Below are 15,214 nucleotides of genomic sequence, written 5' to 3' on the forward strand. Positions count from 1 at the left end.
AATATGTTGTCACCTCTGGTGGGGGTGTTGACCAGCTGATCCAAGGCATTCGAGTTTATAAATTCTAGGAAGTGTTGGGCAAGGGAGCTAGTACTTGAATAGTTCTCCCAGCTAATGTTTGGGTAATTGAAATCACCCAATATTAGGGCGTTTGGTAGGACCTTCATATTTTCCAGTGTCTCCAGAAACGCGGAATGGGGGTCCTGGGTCAGGGTGGGTGATCTGTAGCAAGCTACAATTTGAATTGCAGTTTAGCCCATTAGTTGCACATGAATGATCTCTGAGGCACTGTGCAGCACCACTAACCTTGATGAATTTGGATAGACCCCCCCGCCTTTAGTGTTTTGGTCCAGGTTCTGTGGCCGAAAAGTATGGTATGAGTTATAGCCTGGAAGTGCTGGGGTGCTCTCTGGAGCCTTAAACCAGGTTTCTGTTACTGCACAGATATCGATGTTCTCCATACTGAGGAGTGCCTCGAGTGCATGCATTTTGAGGTTTAGACTTCTGGTATTGAGTAGCATTACCCTTAGTTTTTGGTTACTTGTGCTATTTACAGTGGTGGGTTTGTCTTTTGAGCCTTGCCTAAAAAAGGCACTATGGGGGCGGCAAAAGCATTGGCTAGTATTCAAAAGCCTAAGGGTGACAGGTGCAAGCCATCTCTTGCGAAGCAATGTGGCTTGTTGAGCATGTCATCCCATGCAGACAGATACTGGATACCCTTTGAATGACACCAGAATCTTAGCCAATTGTTGAAATTGATCATTTTTTCTTTATAGTGTGGCATCATTCTTGGTGAGGGCAGGATGCTACTCAGGGTCAGGGTTATACCGGCCTGGGCTATGTGATCAGAGAGCTCTTCCATGTTTCTTTTCCTGTAGTCCAGGGAGGTACGGCTCAGGTCATTCACACCAACATGGGCAATGACAGAGTTGTATTTGTACTTGTTCTGGAGTGACCTGAGTGCTTATGTTATGTGCCGGATCCTGGCACCTGACAGGCAGCTAACAGTAACCTTTTTCTTGTCCAGCCTAGTTAGTGAGACATCAGTGTACCCGACTATAGAGTCGCCTATTACTAGTGTGTTGGGTATGTTATTTTGCCTTAAGGGCTGTGATTGCATGGCACAATGATTATGTGAAGTATGTGTTTCATGGTTTGTGATGGGGTGTAGAGGTTGCTTGGGTGTCTGCTTTGGAGGTCTCTGTTGCTTTTGCAGATTTTTATTTAGAGCCTCCAAGTATGTTTTCGTGTATTTGTGTGTGTTATTTGCCGGTGTTAGATTAGTAGGTCTATGTGAGACTGGGGGTGTGTGATGCAATTCCCTTCTCCTCTTGACTGTCAGTTCCAGTCTTGGGTTGAGAGAGCTTTGCCTCCAGTTTGGCTGTATAACTGCATCTCTCTCGCATATATTAGTGTTTGGTGGTACGAGGAGAGGTTTGCCTGTGTACATGAGGCAGTTGTAACACTGCCTCAAAATGCCCAGATGCACCAGTTGGACTGGAGAGTACACCTGAAACTGCCCTTAGGACATGCCTGAAATAGGTAAAGTGAGCTGTTACGAATAGAGAGTCTTGCCCTTCTGAACAGTATGGGGGGGGGGGTCTAGTGCTACAGTTAATTAGTGCCTGTTATGAGTTTTGAGCAAGTGCTGAGCTGTGAAATGAATGGTTTGAGTGCTTAAGTTGAAAGTTTGTCTAGTTCCAAGGGAAAAATTGAAGAGTAGACTTCGTGGAGCCTGGAACAGTTTAACCCTAGCTAACCGGCGCACAAAACCACACAGATGCATTTTTTATAGCAGGGAAATGAAAGATAGAAATTAGCCCAAAATGGCCAATAAACTACTAACCTCTGGGCTGAAACCACTCCTCCAGGGACAGATAGGCTGCTCTAATCTCCCCTCTCTCACAGGTGAGCAGAGAAATTTCCTTCTATCCATATGGGCAACACAGAAACTTCTAACACAACCCTGAATTCAGCAATAACCTGAAAACTATACTATACTAGTTCAGAAAGGTGGGAAACAAGTGTGTGTGTGTGTGTGTGTGTGTGTGTGTGTGTATATATATAATTTTTTACCCCAGAAAATAAAGCAGATGCAATAAAAAAAAACACTTTAAATGCACAGAAATAGCTATCGCACTTTAGTGTGTAGCCTACAACAGTTAAACAGATTATTTAAACACAAAAATGACTTAGTTCAATTGCAGGCAGCAAATAAGTACAATATGTAACAGAGACCAGCTTTTTAAATCACAGAAATGCAAAAAAAAAAATGGCATTTTAGGCGGAATTAGTTAAAGACAGCAAGAAAATGCAGTAAAATGATAATCACTCCAAATTCTCTCTTTTGTCTCTCTGCTGCTATAGATCTCTGCAGGACACCTGGTAGGCACTCGCTGAGCTGACTGCAAGCGCAAAAAACACGCAAATGTGTTTTTTATTAGCAGGGAAATGAAAGAGATAGAAATTAGCCCCAAATGGCCAATAAACTACTAACTTCTGGGCTACAGCAAACAAGGCACACAATTTTCAGAAATAAACAGTTCAAATAATAATAATTGGCACAATAAGCCTTTAACCAGCCTTTAACCAGAAATTCCCAGCTCAGAAGGGGGCAGGATCTAGCCTCTTTTCCCAAAAGAGTGCACACCACAAACCTTCTTAATGTAAAATAACTGGCCTGAAGCTGAAGTGCTTAAAGCAGAACTAATGCGCTTTTAGAATAACAGACACTGAGCCTTCAATCAGCAATTTTCAACTTAGATGGATGTAATCACCTGTCCTGCCACAACAATGCAGTCCACAAACCTTCTTAATGTAAAACAACTGGTCTGAAGCCAAAGTGCTTAAACCAAAAGGCTTAGAATAACACTTACAATTGAATCAGGCTACTATCAAGCAGTAATAATTGCAGCAGAATAATACAATTATACAACTGACTACTTTTAAGAAGAAGCACAAGCAAAATAAGCTAATAAAGTGGGAAGAAACAATTACAGTAAAAGCAGATGAATATAAACTGCAATTATTTTACATATATAGCAATAGAAAATGACTAACTGATTTAAACAAATTACCCAATTAACCAGTAAACTGCGGTGGTGGTGCTCTGGTAGCGTTGTCGCCTCACAGTTAGACGTTGCACGTTAGATTATCAGTTAGAGCGTCTTCTGTGTGTCGACATGCGTGAATGGGCATTCCTTCGTTGAAGGTTGTGCGTTAGGCCCGGCAAGCCAGCACGTAAAAATCTACTGCCAATCATTAGCGGACCGGAGTTCCACTGTGGCGACCCCTAACCGGGAAAAGCCAAAGTGGCATCCCACAAGGCTCAGTCTTGGGACCTCTCTTGTTCGGTATATATTTCTCGGAGGTACAGGCCAACACGGAAGGACTGTGGCTGACCAAGTTCGCAGATGACTGCAAACTGGGTGCCATAATCGACTCCCCAGCCGACACAAGCATCCTCCAAAAGGGCCTCATAGAAACAGAAACTGGTGCCAGAGCCATGGCCTCAAGCTAAACGCCAAAAAGTGTACAGTCATCCCCTTCGGCAAAAACAAAGTGCCCACAAATTACCACATAGGTGGCAATCCATTAAGTACGGAAGAAGTAATTAGGGACCTGGGGACCCAAGTTGATAGCAATCTCTCATTTGACAACCATGTGGCCAAAGTGGTTAGAAAAACATTTTATATAGCCCACTTAATCATGAAGGGATTCACATCTAGATCAGGGGAGGTCATTGTGCCTCTTTACTCATCCCTCATCAGGCCCATAATGGAGTACAATGCCCCTTTTGGGAAGTACCTTACCAGACACCTGCAGCAACTGGAAAGACCCCAAAAATACCTCACCAAGAGGATCAAAGGGCTCAAACAGATGCCATATGTTGCCCGGTTAAAGAAAATCCAGCTCTACTCAGTGGCATACCGCCTGCTCAGAGGCGATCTGTGCCTGACGTATAAAGCCATGTCCAATCCGGAATTAATGGACATGCTGCACCTCAGAAAATCCAAATCCCATCGAGCTAAGCACTCGAGAGACTTGAACCTCAGCACTGAAATAAATAGGACATGCTGGAGGGACAGATTCATAACCCAGAGGCTCCCTTCACTCTGGAATAAAATCCCAGTCCAGGTTAGGCAGAGTCCCTCATTGACTCTCTTCAAGAGGAATCTTAATGAGTGGATGGGGGATTGTAGGTTTACCCCGGGTATCACTTCTGTGTCACTGTTAGACAGAGGCACAGTATACTAACCTCGAAAAAGGGCATAGCAAAATTAATTTAAAATGGGTGGCGAAAGCCAAACACACACTGGCTAGGCTTATAAATGCCCTAGGGCAGATAGCCTAGTATGAACCTATGAACCTATAAGACCCAATTAAGCAGTAAAAAAACTCAAAACTGAGCCCTGTTCCAGCAGTCTTCAATCTGACAAGTTCTAACCGCACACTCCCGCCACTAGGGTGCAGGGGAACCTTCTCAGAAAAAGATGGCCTGGATCAGTGCTCAAGTTATACAAACAAAGCTAGATTCTGCAAGCCTGAATCTAGTCTATGCTACGGCAGACAAGGTGCACCAATATCAGAAAAACAGTTCAAATAAGGAGGCACAGTAAGCCTTTGGCCAGAAATTCCCAGCTCAAAAGGGTAGAATCAAGCCTTTCCTACCACAAGAGTGCAGACCACAAACCTTCCTAATGTAAAATAACTGGCCTGGAGCCCAAGTGCTTAACCAGAACTAATACACTTTTAGAATAACAGACAATTCCCAATTAGAAGGATGTAAGCTACCTGTCCTGCCACAACAGTGCAGACCACAAACCTTCTTAATGTAAAACAACTGGTCTGAAGCCCAAGTGCAATAACCAAAAGACTTAGAATAACAGTTACAATTTAATCAGGTACTACCAAGCAGTAATAAATGCAGCAGAATAAACACAATTGAGTACTTTTAAGAAGAGACAAAAGCAAAATAAGGTAACAAAGTAGGAAGAAACACAAACACAGTAAAAGCAGGTAAAGTGCAATTCTTTTTTATTTATTTATTTTTTTATATAACAATGGAAAACAAGCAAACTGATTTAAACAAATTACCCAATTAACCAGGAAATAACCTCAGAACTGAGCCCTGTTTCAGCAGTCTTCAATCAGACAAGTTCAGGGCCTAAGTGGGTATGCCTACTCAAATGTTTTCTCTGTATTAGGCAGGATGAGCTAATGAGACTAGACTAGGATAGAGCTGGGACAGGGCTGAACAGATGGTAATGGTACGAGTGTCTGAAATCAAAATACGACCTCACTGTACTCGGTTGAGTGAGCAAATGAGATGGGCCCAGGAGGAGTGTCAAACACAAATTTACAGGTGGGGCGGTCAATTCCAAAACCACCAAGATTAATACCAAAACAAGAACAGAGAGGGTGGGTGGGGAAAACTAACTGCAAACACAGAGAGAGCTCACAATTGTCAGTGAACAAATAAATAAGCAGATAAATGCAGCACTATTTTTAACACAATATTCAATGAAACAATAAAACAGAAAATAAAATACAATACTATCTTAGTCAAGCCTAGCCAAAAAGGTACCCTGGCTTTCGCCACCCAAGAAAATTATTTTCCTGTGCCCCTGTGGAGCAGAGCCACAGAGGTGATCCCCAGGGTGAATTTCCTATTTCCCAGCCAATCATCAAGATTTTTCTTGAGTGCTAACGAGAAGCTTTGTTTTTTATACCTAGGTAGTTTGTTCCAGAGTATGGGAAGTCTCTGGAACAGGAATCTATCCCTCCAGCATGTTCTGTTTATTGTGGTGACAAGATTTAGGTCCCTAGTGCGTGTAGCTCGGAGGGATTGAGATTTCTTTAAGTGGAGCATGTCCAACAGCTCTGGGTTTGACATAGCTTTGTATGTTAGGCAGAGATCGCCTCTGAGTAGGCAATATGCGACAGAGTAAAGCTGGAGTTTTTTTAAACTGTCTGCATAGGGCATCTGTTTGAGGCCAGTAATCCTCTTTGTGAGGTATTTCTGTGGCCTTTCCAGTTGTTGTAGAAGTCTTGTGAGGTACATACCAAAAGGGGCGTTGTACTCTATAATGGGTCTAATGAGTGATGAGAGTGACGAGTAGAGGGGAACAATTACCTCTTTTCCTGGATGAGAAACCTTTTGTGATGAGGTGTGCCATGCAGAAGTATTTCCTGACTACTGTGGCAATGTGATTATCAAAGGAGAGACTACTGTCTACCTGTGTCCCAAGGTTTCATCACATTTTCGGTGTTAAGTAGACAACCACCTATGTGGTAGCTCATGGGTACAGAGTTTTTACCAAAGGGGATGACCATGCACTTTTTTGGCATTGAGCTTGAGGCCATGGCTTTGACACCAGGCATCTGTCTCAGTGAGGCCCTTTTGTAGGATGTCCACATTGTTAGGAGTTTCAAGTATGGCTCCTAGTTTGCAGTCATCTCCGAACTTCATTAGCCAAAGACATTCTGTGTTAGATCCACAGAGACCATAAAGGCCTGTGGAGCTATCACATACAAGAATTTCTGAAGGGACAACACTTTGAATTTTGGAACCAGGAGGAACTGACTGAAGCTGGACAGGTCTAAGATAAGACGCCAACAGCCTTTTTTTCTGGAACCAGAAATAGCATAGAGTAGAACCCTTTATCTTTCTGATGTTCTGGAACTGGTTCCACTGATCCCTGACAGCACAAAATCTGGATTTGAGAGCTGGCCTCTGATCTTTGATTTAGATGAATAACTGGATAGCCTGAGTATTTTAATCGCTCTTTGAAAGTGAGTTTGCAACCATTTCAATACAACTCAGATGGTGTAGTGAACGGTTCAGTGGTGCACAGTAGCGGTGTCGCCTCACAGCAAGAGGTTCTCCACTTCGATTCTCGGCCGGGGTGTCTTCTGTGTGAAGTCTGCATGTCCTCCCTGAGTTCATGTGGGTTTCCTCGAGGTGCTCCTGTTTCCTCCCACGTTACAAAGACATGTCTCTGGAGCGTTTCTCCCCAGGCCTCCGCTGAAAAATAGCTTTGTTCCAAGTCGGACTTTCCCGGTAAACAAATGATAAATAAATTTGAGATAATGTTTAGAACCCACTTGTCTGAAGTGATGAAAGACCAATTGTTTTTGAACAGGGACAGCCTTCCTCATCTGGGGGGGGGGGGGGGGGGTCAGGGACAGCGGAGTGGGTGAGTCATTGTTGCTCTCTGGCAGGTTCCTGTTGTCTAGAATTCCCTTGCCTGGAAGTTTCTGAGGTCCACTGTCTGGGTCTCTATAGTTGCTGCTGCTGCCACCATGTCCTTTCCCACTGGGGTTTCCTCTGCCTACTTCTAAGATTGGGAGGGAAAGGACCAGTGTTTAGTGGGGAAGTTCCTACTAAAACTTGGTGGCTGAACTTGAAGGAAGTTTTTCACAGTCTGTACAGACTTAGCTTTGTCTTCCATCTTTTTTAAGAACAGCCTCAGCTTTAGACCGAAAGAGGAAGTCCTAGTCTAGGGGAGCATCAATGTGGTTAGATTTAACATAGTCAGGAATATATTGAAAATTCACTCATGCCTTCTAATAACAGAACAGTGGCTGCTGCCCAGCTGGAAGCCTCCATAGCATCGTAGCCACTCTGTAACGAATGCTTAGCTACCTGTGAACTAGGGTGGCAGAGATCCAAATTCTTTGTTTTAACGTAAATAGCAACACCCTAAGAAATAAAAACATTGTACCATCATCAATTTTTAAGCATTTACTGAAGCAATTTTAGAGCATTCCTTTAACGAGTGGACTTCTGAAAAGCCTGAAATTAAATTAATACAGGTGAAAAAAGTTAAACTTAATGTGCCTACAAGGACTTTATACTGCTTGGTAGAAAAACACTGAGGCTGTCTTTCCTCATTAGTAACTCCATGAGTAATAAAACATCTACTTCCTTACAATTTTTGCTCAATACCTGCATTTTACAGAAAACAGCTTTGCCATATTGCATTGTTAAATGGAGTTACTCACACTCACCATTTGTTTGCATAGAAGGTGCAGTATCTCAGAAAGCAAAACGCCAGCTCTTCCCACTGCAATTAAAGGCTTGCTGATTTCTCTAAAAAAAAAAAGACCAGAAAAAAATAATGTAACGATGTCTGCTCTAATTTCAGTGTCTTAATCTTTCTTTCATGCTACCACATGAAAAAACTTACAACAGTAATACCAAAACAATTCTGCAAGACAGTGAATCACTAGTACATTCAGAATACAGCATATGCACAGAGCATCACTGAATGTGTACAAGAAAAAATATTCATTAGTTTGGCAGTTGCTTAAATTATCTCATCTCCATTCAGGAGTAAGACATCTGAAAAAGTAACAACCAGAACAACAGTGGTAGGAATGTGACAAATAAGCAGTCAGGAGCGGAACACAAGTATTCAAAACAGATACAAAAGAAAAAGGGGCTTTGTATTAGAACATTATCCCACTGCGATTTTCGCACAGGAAAGGGTGTGGCCTGCATGATTGACGGGGCAAGCCCATGTGAGGTTGCATGCAAAATATGGCTGAGTGACAAAGCCATGCAGATTATCACGCGACCTGTTGAACATTCATTCTGAATATTCCATCTGTGACCATTTATTACCGCCCCCCCCCCAAATTTTTATTTTTAATTTTTCGATATACAGAAGACACAATGTTGCCATTCTTGAAATACGGCCATTCCAAGCTAGTTATTACATGTCCTTTAATTAAGAGATGTAAGGACAGGTTCAAATATTAGTAGGACCGAAGGGCAGTATGTACGCAGTACGTTACACACCCATCCTAAAGTTGCACTTTAAATTGCTTTTGCAGGGGGGCAAGCACCCCCCACCTTTCTTACTGAACATGGACTTCAGTAAATAATGACACACATTTTAGTTTCACAGTTTGCATTCTGTTGAAATGCATGCTAACATAAAAAAGCTAGCAACTTTCTAAGTTTATAAATGCTGTACTTAAATTCTCACCCAATATTTGGTAGTTTGCCCCCCATTTGATTTGTTCAGATTTTGGGCGTTAAAAGACTGAGAGGTATGTGGGAGTGTTAACAACTGGAACTGTACGTTAAATGTTACGGTTCCAGGTTTGTACCTTTCTTATCTTAGTTTCCATAATCCACTGTCCCCCAAAATAAGTCAGACATGACAAATAAAATCACATTTTGAAAAATACTATCTGCACACCAACAGAATGACATGGAAAAGTCTTTGTCATACAGTGAGTGTCACCACAAATAAATACTGGATGTCAAACAGCTAAGAAACAGTAATAATTAAAGCAATACAAGTAGAGAGATCTACCATGTGCTTTCCTGCACAGAGGACTACAAATAATTTAGGTGTATGCTGTTATGTAGAATAGATAACGCGCACTTGCAGCAGTGCATACCTTCAACTACACTGTTTTCCATATTCTATTTGGTGGCATTGGGTAGGTCATGTTTATTCACAGTAAGACTGGCAATTACAGGGAAACATAGTGGGCAGGGTATGGGTGGTCCTTGCTACTTTGAATCTGGTGGGGTAATGTTCTAGTTGTTGTTGTTGGTCTTTCGGCTTTTTCCCGGTAAGGGGTCGCCACAGCGGAACTCCAGTCTGCTAATGATTGGCAGTAGATTTTTTTATGAAACGCCGAGGTGCCAGCTCGACGGCCAACCTTCAACGAAGCCGCGCCCATTTATGCACGCATGTCTTTCGAACGCTACCCAACCACAGGGAGGACATGCAGACTCCACACAGAAGGCACTCCCAAGCCAAGCCCAGAACTGAACGGGAGAACTTCTTCCTGTGAGGTGGTAACGCGGCATATGGGGTAATGTTCTAGTACAAAACTGAAAAATAAATCTATGAGGCATAACGGAAAAGTAATACTCTCATTAAGCTTGGAGAAAGCCTTTAACTGAACGGTAAGCAGACATGACAAACACTGCTGTTGCAGCTTTTACATTAGACAAAAACAAATGAACAGAACAATGCTTTCACTTCTTTAGTATGTTATTTTACACCTGCTCAATAAAATCATCAATATACCAAGTTTAAACTCGATTTTAAGTACGACAGAATTGGCATATCATTCAGTTCATATCTGTGCTGAAGCAACTTTGTCCTTTCCCAAAATGTGCACTCCAAAAAATATATTAGAACAATCACATTGCCAACATATACCTCGTCTGCAGAAACATTTTTTCCAAGTATTAAAGTACAGAAATATTAACCCTTACTGCACCACATATGACCAGTGTTTAATTTCCCACATGGGCGCTGGAGGGGCCACAAGGGTAGAATGGGAATAAGTATGAGGCTGGCAAGCTATATGCTACATAACTAGTGTTCTCTGTCAGGTCCCACTTCTCGACAGCAGTACGATGCTGCACTAGTGTTCTCTGTCCAGTCCCACTTCTCGACAGCAGTACGATGCTGCACTAGTGTTCTCTGTCAGGTCCCACTTCTCGACAGCAGTACGATGCTGCACTAGTGTTCTCTGTTAGGTCCCACTTCTCGACAGCAGTACGATGCTGCACTAGTGTTCTCTGTCAGGTCCCACTTCTCGACAGCAGTACGATGCTGCACTAGTGTTCTCTGTCAGGTCCCACTTCTCGACAGCAGTACGATGCTGCACTAGTGTTCTCTGTCAGGTCCCATTTCTCGACAGCAGTACGATGCTGCACTAGTGTTCTCTGTCAGGTCCCATTTCTCGACAGCACTACGATGCTGCACTAGTGTTCTCTGTCAGGTCCCACTTCTCAACAGCAGTACGATGCTGCACTAGTGTTCTCTGTCAGGCCCCACTTCTCGACAGCAGTACGATGCTGCACTAGTGTTCTCTGTCAGGTCCCACTTCTCGACAGCAGTAAGATGCTGCACTAGTGTTCTCTGTCCGGTCCCACTTCTCTACAACAGTACGATGCTGCACTAGTGTTTTCTGTCAGGTCCCACTTCTCGACAGCAGTACGATGCTGCATTAGTGTTCTCTGTCAGGTCCCACTTCTCGACAACAGTATGACGCTACACTGGTGTCCTTGGTCAGGTCCCACTTCTCGACAGCAGTATGACTCTGCACTAATGTTCTCTGTTAGGTCCCACTTCTCGACAGCAGCTTGATGCTGCATTAGTGTTCTCTGTCAGGTCCCACTTCTCAAAAGCAGTACGATGCTGCACAAGTGTTCTCTGTCAGGTCCCACTTCTCAACAGCAGTACGATGGTCCCACTTCTCAACAGCAGTACAATGGTCCCACTTCTCAACAGCAGTACAATGGTCCCACTTCTCAACAGCAGTACAATGGTCCCACTTCTCAACAGCAGTACAATGCTGCACTAGTGTTCTCTGTCAGGTCCCACTTCTCGACAGCAGTACAATGCTGCACTAGTGTTCTCTGTCAGGTCTCACTTCTCAACAGCAGTACAAAGCTGCACTAGTGTTCTCTGTCAGGTCTCACTTCTCAAGAGCAGTACGGTGCTGCACTAGTTCTCTGTCAGGTCCCACTCCTCGACAGCAGTATGACACTGTACTAGAGTTCTCTGTCAGGTCCCACTTCTAGACAGCAGTATGACACTGCACTAGTGTTCTATCTCCTCACCAGCCCTGGATGCGTTATGGCTTGAGCCCATGGGGAGGCTAAGGTGAGACAGATTATCCATTGAAAGAGCACAGTAGCTAATGGTAGCTGATGATCAGCTGTGGGGAGAGGAAAAAATTAAATATTTATGTAAACATTTCCATGCAAAAATTCTAAATTTGTTTGATTTAGATGCATATCTGGGGATTCTCTCCTTTTACGAATTTGTAATATCTTTACTTAATCGTTCCATGATGTTTTTAATTTCATTCTGTGTAGTATTTTCAAACCTAAGAAGGCCTCATATGCTCTACTTATTACTTTTACTGGTCTGTCATTTCTGTTACGGTCATAACTACACAATACATTTGTGATTTAGCAAATTTACTATCAACCCTCTGCACATCTTTTTTCAACTTTAATATTGCATCCCCAAATCCAGAAAACACAGAAACCCATGCAGAGGAATACACAAAAGCCCTGTAGAGTCATATAAACAAATGCATAGAAATGGTAGTACCAGACTGAAATAAACCCAGGTCAAATCACAAAAACAAGCCACCCTTGTGGACCCCTAGTATTAACAGATTGTGCAACCAAAAAAAGAAAGAAAAGAAAATCTGGTTGAGAAGCAAGAGAGAATGTACACAACAGAGCAAAAACTCCCTCATTTGGTTGAACAAGTGAATCAGGCAACTAGTCAAGTCTCTGAATTCAAACTATGAGGTAAAATAGCCTCCAAAGCGAAGGATAACCACAAGGCATTTTTCAGTTATGTCCACAATCTTAAGAGCAACACCCAACAATCTGCAGAATTAGTTATAGATATAGCAAATCTGCTGGCCAACAAATTCACTCCTAGTCCTCCCCTAGAAATACCCTCCACCACTCCACTGCTAATCACCAAAGAACACTTTAGCACTGCTCTCTCTAAAGCTAAAAGGATGGCTTTAATGGGGCCTGATGATATACCAGATTGCCTGTTAAACAGCTGACATTAAGGCTTATAAGACACATTAGGACTTAACCACAGCCTCTGGGACTGGTCTTCCCCTGATAGAGTGGAGGGCAGCAAGAAGCATCCCTCTGCATAAAGTGGGACCATCTACTGACCTGGGAAATTACAGACCCACAAGTCTGACTCGTCTTATATGCAAGGCCATGGAAAGGATAATCATGGACCTCATAAATAACACAGCAATCTTCCAAACACTGGAATTGACCCAATTCGGCTTTGTCAAGGGCACGTCATTCCTACTGAATCTGGTTGTCTTTGTGAAAGTCACTAAGCCATGAATGAAGGTAAAACAGTACATATCGCCTACCTCAACCTGGCCAAGGCATTCAACACAATTCCCCACTCACGGATTATATATATATAAAAAAAAAAAAAAAAAAAAAGAAAGAAAAGAATCACACACAAGGACAAATCCCTTTGTCACCAGATGACTAGCCAACTGGCTCACAGACAGAACACATATGATTAAAGTGGGTGAAGCCAGTTACTAGTTGTGTACCACAGAGCTGACTACTGGGAGCATGCCTGTTCGGAATACACTTCTCTGAAGTCCAGGCTACTATGGAAGGGCTCTGAATGAGAAAGTCTGCTTATGACTGCAAGCTGGGGGCAATCACTGAATCCTCCAACAATGAAGACATCCTTCAGGAGGGTCTGAATCAGACAAATGATTGGTCCCAGAACTTTGGCTAATTCTAAATGCAAAAAAATGCATCATCATACCACTGCGAAGTCAAATACCCCTGCAAGTTACATCAATAGCACACCCATAAGAGCCGACTTGGAGGTGCGAGAGCTAGGTACACAGATAGATAGTAGCCTGAACTTTGACTGCCATGTGTCCACATTGGTCAGGAAATCTTTCTATGTGGCACAACTTATAATGGTTAAATTATAGTTCCACTTTACTCAGCCCTCATATCAATAATTGAGTACAACACTCCATTTTGTATGTACTTGACTAGGCACATACAGCAGCTGGAGTGACCTTAGAGGTTCCTCACAAAGAAAATACAGGGTGTAAGCAACATGTCCTACGTGGACAGACTAAAAGCCTTATCACTTTACCAATAGCCTGGTTTCAAGACTATCTGGATGGCCGTCATCAAGCAGTATCATGGCAACAAGACCTCTCCCCAGTTCTACCCATTACTCTAGGGATCCTACAAGATTCTATCCTTGGCCCTCTCCTCTACCATTTTCACAAACTCCATACAGTCACAAGAGACACCACACTCAGTACGCAAATGACTCAGCCTTAATATCTGCAGCTCCTACTCCCCAACAACTAGAACAAACAACTCAACAGTCATTTACGGCTATAGAAGCGTGGCTAATTCAATTAACACTGAACCCCCAAAAAAGTAAACTCATCCTGTTTCACCCTACTGGAGTTTCTGACACCTCCTCTCCATTCAAAATTATCTCAGCCAATAAAACCATCATAACCCCAGTTTCTACTACTAAGTTATTAGAGGTCACTATTGACCAGAATATGTTATTTGACATTCATATAGTCCAAGCCATAAAAAAGTACACAAAAAACTAGGGTGCCTCTAAAGGAACAAACACTACCTCAAGCTGACACCAGAGCCACTATTGCCAGAAAGTACACTTGTGTACACTTACCATAAATGTAGATGTTCCGAGTGTATTCACTGTTGCAGTCATCACACTTGGGTTATCCTGTCAGGGGTAGCTCTCAGTCGGCCCGAATACCAGAGGCTTAGTATTTCTGCATCAGTTGCTGTCACTCCACAGCTGACGTCAGGTCGTCAGTGGTATAAAATCAGGCAGCCGAAGCCATTACATCAGTTTTTCTTGCCCCAACTGTCAAATAGGGAGCTAGGCTATGGTGGAAGTACACCACCAGTACAAAGTAAATACCAAAAAATTCCCTGTAAGGAGAGAGGAAGAAAGAAAGAGACAGAGAGAGACAAGGGGGATGCAGGGTGGGAAACCAGGACTGCAACAATGAATACACTCGAACATCTACATTTATGTTAAGTTTGCACAACTGTACTATGTTCATGTTTCACTGTTGCAGTCGTCACACTTGGGTTGATTCCCAAAGCTGAAGAAAAGGGTGGAGGCAGTCAAAAAGAGTGGGAGCTGGCTAGGATGCCCTGCAAGACTGCGGTGGCAAAGCCTGCCCTGGATTTGGAGAAGATAGGCAGGTGGTAATGCTTGGTGAAGGTATGAACAGAAGACCATATTGCAGCCTCCAGGATGTCTCTGGTGGGGACCCCCTCTGAGAAAAGCTGCAGAGGTGGAGGTTGCCCTAGTGGAATTCATCCTTATCCCCTTTGGGGGCGGTTTCCCGTGTTGTTTGTAGCAGAAATGGATGCAGTGTGCTATCCATTTGGAGATTGATCGTTTAGATATGGCCTTGCCCTCTGACCCTCTGCAAAGCTGACTAGCAATTGGTCAGTTTTTCTAAAAGATTTAGTCCTATCCAGATAGAATCTGAGCTGTCTGTGCACATCTAAAGAGTGCAGAATCCTTTCCCCCTTGTTTTGTGGGTTAGGGAAAAAGGTGGGCAAATGAATGGACTGGCTGAGAGCCACACTGGACACCACTTTAGGCATGAAGGATGGTTTAGTCCTGAGGGA

General features: G+C 43.1%; 1 protein-coding gene across 7 annotated transcripts in view; it reads right to left on the minus strand.

Annotated features, from left to right (window-relative positions):
• EIF4G3 (eukaryotic translation initiation factor 4 gamma 3) overlaps window positions 1-15,214 on the minus strand; it is a 3,593,176-nt gene that overhangs the window by 401,032 nt on the left and 3,176,930 nt on the right. For all 7 annotated transcript variants that reach the window (XM_044063163.1, XM_044063168.1, XM_044063165.1 and 4 more), the window contains one exon: window positions 8,014-8,095. In XM_044063163.1, coding sequence (XP_043919098.1) covers window positions 8,014-8,095 — 82 coding nt within the window. The remainder of the gene's footprint in view (window positions 1-8,013; window positions 8,096-15,214) is intronic.

The sequence above is a fragment of the Protopterus annectens genome, chromosome 2.part1, assembly GCF_019279795.1.
Source record: "Protopterus annectens isolate FY-2018-M chromosome 2.part1, PAN1.0, whole genome shotgun sequence".
NCBI classification, from domain to species: domain Eukaryota; kingdom Metazoa; phylum Chordata; order Ceratodontiformes; family Protopteridae; genus Protopterus; species Protopterus annectens.